This window comes from Pterocles gutturalis, unplaced genomic scaffold, assembly GCF_000699245.1.
Source record: "Pterocles gutturalis isolate BGI_N339 unplaced genomic scaffold, ASM69924v1 Scaffold22195, whole genome shotgun sequence".
In the NCBI taxonomy this organism is placed as follows: Eukaryota; Metazoa; Chordata; class Aves; order Pterocliformes; family Pteroclidae; genus Pterocles; species Pterocles gutturalis.
This window is the reverse complement of record NW_010146416.1, coordinates 1-5,749: the sequence shown is the minus strand read 5'-3', so window position 1 is coordinate 5,749 and position 5,749 is coordinate 1. Positions and strand designations below refer to the sequence as shown.

Sequence of the window (5,749 nt, the reverse complement as noted above, 5' to 3'; positions counted from 1 at the left end):
TACACGGCCGGCGGCCTGTGCCAGGAGGTGGCGGAGGACAAAGGCGTGGAATTCAGCAAGCAAGCCGTGGCGGCCATCGCGGAGATCACCTTCAGGCAGTGCGGTACAGTCTGGGTGTTGGAGGAGGGGGGCTGTGACAAACGGCCCTGGACCCGTGTGCCACTGCTGCCTTGTTTCTTGCGTTACGTTTTTAAAAGAGCAAGAAATAGTGATTCTGTTTTTCAGACCTAGAGAAAGCATTTAAGTGTGCGTGGAAATGGTGTGTGGGGCACGGAGTAACGTGGTCCTGCCTGTAACTGGTGCGGATAACTGGCGGTTACACCTTTGCAGCAGCTAGAGCTGTATTATGTGTCTCTTCCTACTCCGAGTAGCATGTTAAAATGTTTGTGTTTTCTCCAGAGAGCTTTGCAAAAGACCTCGAAATGTTTGCAAGGTAGGTACTGCAACCCTTGATTGTTACCAAGGCTTTATTTTTTTGTGTTCAGCTCCATTAACTAGATAATCTTTAAAATATGTCTGGTAATCCAAGTTGTAAAGGGTTCTGTTGGCTGATTAAGTAGTGGCTGTGAAGCTGGGAAATAGATATTCCCCTGTAGGTTCTTCCTGATCTTGGAAGTTAATTTACTTGGTACAAGTGATTGTTTAGATTAATGACTGTATATAATTACCACATTCATTGATACATAGCAGTACTGGACGGTTTGGGAGTGACAGATGCTTACCAGCATGTCTGTGTTTCATCTGGTTGCTCCAAGGAGGTAAGGGAATGTTTTCTGAGTAAAAAACTTAACACAGTGACCTACTGGCAAGAGGGAACGGAACTGTGGTGCTTGAAGTTCTGGTTGCTAAATTCCACTGTTACGGTGGGAATTTAGATGTACACATACAAGCTTGTAAAACAGGTTTTTGTGTATTTTAGTTGGAAAAGACAGGCTTGTTTACTGGGTCCCTATTAAGCCCTTTTAGTTAGTGCTCTGCATTAGATGCTGTATGGCCTCTTAAAACCAGTGTTGGGAAACGCATTAAGGGGTATTTTCTATTTTATGCAGGCATGCAAAACGAAGTACAATCACTACAGAAGATGTGAAGCTTTTGGCTAGAAGGAGCAGTTCTTTGGTGAGATTCACTGTATTTTCTGTCTCACAGTATTCTTAAACCAATTGGTTAATTCCTAAGAGCGTTTCAATGAAGCCTATAGATGATGAAGCGACATTTGCTTAAGTTCTAGAGATGGATGTAACATACATCTATAAATCCTAGTCTTGCTAGGGCATTTCAGTACCTGAGGATATCCAGCTGACTGAGGGCTTCATGCAAGTATTAAAACTACTTAATGTTTGTCAGTCTTTTTGGAGGGTCTGTCTTTTTTGTAATAAGAATTTGCCCTGTTAATTTCCCTTAAACGTTTCTCTCTACTTTCTCATGAATAAATGAAGTTCCTCAGTGGATGACTTTGTTTATTGTTCTCAGCTAAAGTATATCACTGAGAAGAGTGACGAGATCACATCAAGTAACATGGAGCAAAAGGAGAAGAAGAAAAAGAAGTCCAGTGCAGCTAAGGGAGGGAGAACTTCTGGGAAACACGAAACAGCTGTGACTGAAAGTGAAGATTCCAACATGGCATGATTTACCTTTTAAGTAATGTCTCTGGTCATTTTCTCTTATCCTAGAGGAACCAAAGTTAGCCCTATTAGAGATTCTTCTTGCAAGTTAGCAACAGTAACAAATCTTTAGGTTTTTAGTTGGATTTTTTTGTTCCAAAAAAAAAAAAGCTTACAGCCAAAATGCCTTAATTGCTCACAAAAAGGTATCTTACTGTTATAAAAAAGAAAATCCTTTAAATAGTTTAAAGCAGAACATTCTCACTGACCTTAGTATCTCAGTAGGTGCAAACTCCCTCCATGCTGCTACTTGGTTTTTCCAGTAATTGTTTGACTTCCTCCTTGCTTCCATTTTTGATATGTTTGTTTAGGTATTTTGAATATTTTATTTTTGTTTCAATAGCTGTATCTCTCACTTCTTGTCTTGACAATTAAAACATTTTGTATCATTTTTCACCTGTGATACTGCCAGTGTATTGAAAGCTTCACTTTCAGTAAGTTGCAGTACATTTCTAAACTTTACTGTAGTAAGGTGGCTCTGGAGCCATGGTCAGAAGCACCTGCATCCCTGCTGTAGAGTACGCATCAGTTGGCATCCTGTGCCATTTAAGGTTATGTTAGAGGGGTTTGCATGATACTAGAAAATGTTTGTACCTACTGAAACTTTCTCAGCACTTTCAGCTCACTTTTCAGATTTTTTTCATACACATTTTCTAGTTATCACAAGAGAAAACTAGGTTGTGCCAGATGAGAGTTCTGGTGCAGTGTCACCAGTAGGAACTAAATACTCTGGACAGGTTAAATACTTCTGTGTTTAATTTCTTTTTCCTCTATCGTTAAGGTAATGATTTACTTCATTCTTTAATCATAGCAGCTGGTGGAAATAAACTAGTCCAACAGTAAGGTAAAAAGGTTTTAATGATATTAGAAAAAAATCCTTTAACACATTTAAAAATAAACCAATTAATACATCATGATAGTACACTAATGATTAGGAGGGTAATGCAGACAGGCCCAACACAAGGCTTCTGCCCCACAGCCTTACACAGCAAGTATCTCCACTTTTGCTGTGTTTTGCAAGTTAGTGCTTACACAGCACCCAAGAAGCAGGAGTTCCCTACCAGAAAAGCACAGAAGTTAAAGGACCTTGAATTTACCTCAGCTGATTAAATTAGCATGATAATTCGAGTTCCCAGATCCCAGGCTGGAGCTTGAAGCCAGGCAGCAGCTGGCTAACCCCTCTGCCCTGGTCATTAACTGTGCCTCAAAGTGTCTTACAGAGGTCTTCTATCCTTTAGGTTGAAAATGCTGGGAGGTCAGAGTATGCAAACTGCCTGGGGTTTCAGAAGCTAGGTCCATCATTATGGGATGGAAGCTTCTGGCTCCCAACCAGGTATTCAAAGCTGAACCCTTACATGCTGTGTTTAGCAATACCATTGTTTTAGTATTCTGCAAAAGGTCAAAATCCCTTTGGTTACACATGATTTGAATCACCACAGGAGTTTAAGCCTCAGCACAATGTACAGATTTTAGTTGTCTGTAGCCAGATCACAGCATGACAAGCAAACTGTGGCTCCCAGGATATATCTTTCTTTGTACGGACTCTAATGCAACAAAAAAAAAAAAAAATTGCAAGCGGCACTACAGTCTTATTTTTTGCGTTTTGAACTAAGCCAGTCTCCCCAGGGTAGTGTTTTCTTGCCCCTTGACGTGCTCCTTAGGGAATGCAAAGTCTGCACTTGTTGTAGACGCTTGGAGAGCTCCTGATCACAGGCTTGCTGCAGAGCTTCAGCTTTCTGCTTGTCCCATCTCAGAGCCGAGGCCAGGGCTTCTGTGTCTTCTTTCAAGACCAGCTGTAGCAAGACAGGTTTCCAACAGTCTGTTCTGCTGGTGCCCCTCCACCACTAACCCCTCTGCCCACATTGAGAACATCATCTATCTTGTGGGCTAGCATATTTTCAATATTCTACCAGCACTTAGAGCTTGAAGTTATATTGAGATGTTCAAAAGAAGAGAAAGCAGTTACTTAGTTTCTACAGCAGGGAATTAGCAAGAACACACCTTGTGATGGTTAAAGTTTACCTAGACTTTCCTTTCCAAACTGTGGGTTTATTTACACTGTTTTTATTTTTATATCGGATGTATGAAAGAAATATTGCTAGATGCATCTGCAGTTAAAAAAACTTGCTGGTAAGTCATCTGACTCTGATTTGGCAAAAATCAAAACCAAAATTATTTTGTGGCTTTTCAGAGGACAGACTAGAGTACTTGGAATAGCGTCCACTGGATATTACCAGACAAGGGGTAATGTTAACTGAGGAACAGAAACAGATTAAATCTCACCACTTTGAGACCGAACTATATTGACATTCGAGCCTCCAGAAGCAAGGACATAACCTCTCTCTCCAGAGGCAGAGATTTGCCAGAATATGGTTATGCCGTTCTCACCCACCTCTAGATCTTGACTGTCCAAGCAGAGCTCTGGAGCAGGTTTCTCTTTCAGAGCAGTGAGGATCTGGTCACTGAGTGTGGTTTTGGCCGAAGTGCCTGTACTGCTGGTACAGGTGTCAACCACATCCATCTCCTTTCTTCGTACAGTCTCAGACTCTGAAAAGCAGCAGAATTGTTATAGCCCATGACAAACACAGGACAGGAGAAGTGTCCTGCACTGCTTTGATGGTTTTTGGATGAAAAAAAATTGCATTCTATCTAGGTGCATCCGCTAACTTAAGAAATCCATAACGTTAAGGATGACTACATGATTTAAGCTCTTCCCCGCGTATTCTACTTTCAGGCCTTGTGAGAAATGTGACCAGCAGCGTGAGGACTCCTGCTCTTACCCAGTTAGAGAATTCTTGCACTACACCAGCTATTACATCAGCCCCACTAATAGCTGCTCAGCAGGCGACTCACTCTAGTCCTTCTCTCTGCCTTATTTGTTCCACTCAACTATTCAGGCATCTCTGAAAAGCTCCTTCTAGCATCCCGTGCTCCCTACCTGCTACTTTGCTTAAGACACTGTCTTCATTTTTCAAGGCCTCGAGGTAGAGTTCCAGGAGCTGTCTTGACTGGCGTTCCTCTTCTCGTCTGTCCAGTGCCTGCTGCAGGGTGTCCTGCAATACCTGGATTTTGGTTTGACTTTGGGCAAGTTCTTCTGCCAGGTCTGCAGGCGGTACATCAATAAGCACCTTAAAACAATGAGAGCGCTCCTGTTACGTGGGCTGATGGAGTAACGCATTCTACCACCCTCATTACAGTACAAACAGCATCCTCCACACTTGGGAGTGTTTCCCCTCAAGGAGAAAATTGATGCTAGCACCACAGCCAAACAGCAGCAGCTGAATTAAGCTTGACATCTGGTTTACTTATTCTTTGCCATCTACTAAATGGATGAGCTAAGGAGAGCAATGAGAGGTTTCCGCCCCATACCTGGAGGTCTTCTTCAGACATCAGGATGATATTAGACAGGTCCTCCTTCAGCTGCCTGGCCAGCTGCTTCCACTTCTCCGCACCACTGTCCACTTCATCCCTGGACTCTGAGAGCCAGGCTGTCCCACTGTCTGGCACAAGAGTCAGCGGTGTCACGGGTCATTCCTGATCCACCTGAGCCAGCCTAACTTCACAGCTGTGTTCCAAACCCCCTCCCCTTCCATCCTCCCTCCTCCACACGGTACCTAAGCTCCTGCTGGACCATTTCTCATTCTTGGCCAGTGCCACAAACTTGGTATTAGATGGCAGACACAAAAAGTAATCTTCATCATCCACAATGGTGCCATCTTCTGCCAGGACTAAGGTGATGGGCTCCCCAGCCTTGTCGAGAGCCAGAACGCCACGAGCTGCAGAACAAAAGAAAAAAAAACTTAATGAAATAATAAAAGAGATACAGGCATTGCCTTTTTATTACACCCATCACAAGAGACAAGCAGCTCGCGGGCGAGAGCCCAGGACCTGTCTCCAGCCAGCTCTGCACTTTTTCAGCTCATACTCTGGAGTTTCTCCTCCGGGAATTACTGTTCTTGCTGCAAACCTGGACATCGCATTTCAGTTAAAACTCCTTCCAGTCACGATCCCCCCCTCCCTTCGCTCCCCCCCCTCAGACCCGCTCTCCTCTGTCCCTTCCACGGGACCGGAGCCGGCTCCGCCACCTC

General features: G+C 43.5%; 2 protein-coding genes across 2 annotated transcripts; one reads left to right on the top strand and one right to left on the bottom strand.

Annotated features, from left to right (window-relative positions):
• Window positions 1-3: 3 nt before the first annotated feature.
• APITD1 (apoptosis-inducing, TAF9-like domain 1) lies at window positions 4-1,626 on the top strand (the record flags this gene model as incomplete). The annotated part of the gene is made up of 4 exons (XM_010085739.1): window positions 4-103; window positions 400-433; window positions 1,050-1,116; window positions 1,471-1,626. Coding segments are annotated over 4 exons (357 nt in total), but the record flags the coding sequence as incomplete, so codon positions are not given.
• A 1,610-nt stretch (window positions 1,627-3,236) lies between these two features.
• Window positions 3,237-5,437, bottom strand: DFFA (DNA fragmentation factor, 45kDa, alpha polypeptide; the record flags this gene model as incomplete). Its single annotated transcript, XM_010085738.1, has 5 exons — window positions 3,237-3,454; window positions 4,054-4,208; window positions 4,600-4,789; window positions 5,031-5,161; window positions 5,276-5,437. Coding segments are annotated over 5 exons (842 nt in total), but the record flags the coding sequence as incomplete, so codon positions are not given.
• Window positions 5,438-5,749: the final 312 nt, after the last annotated feature.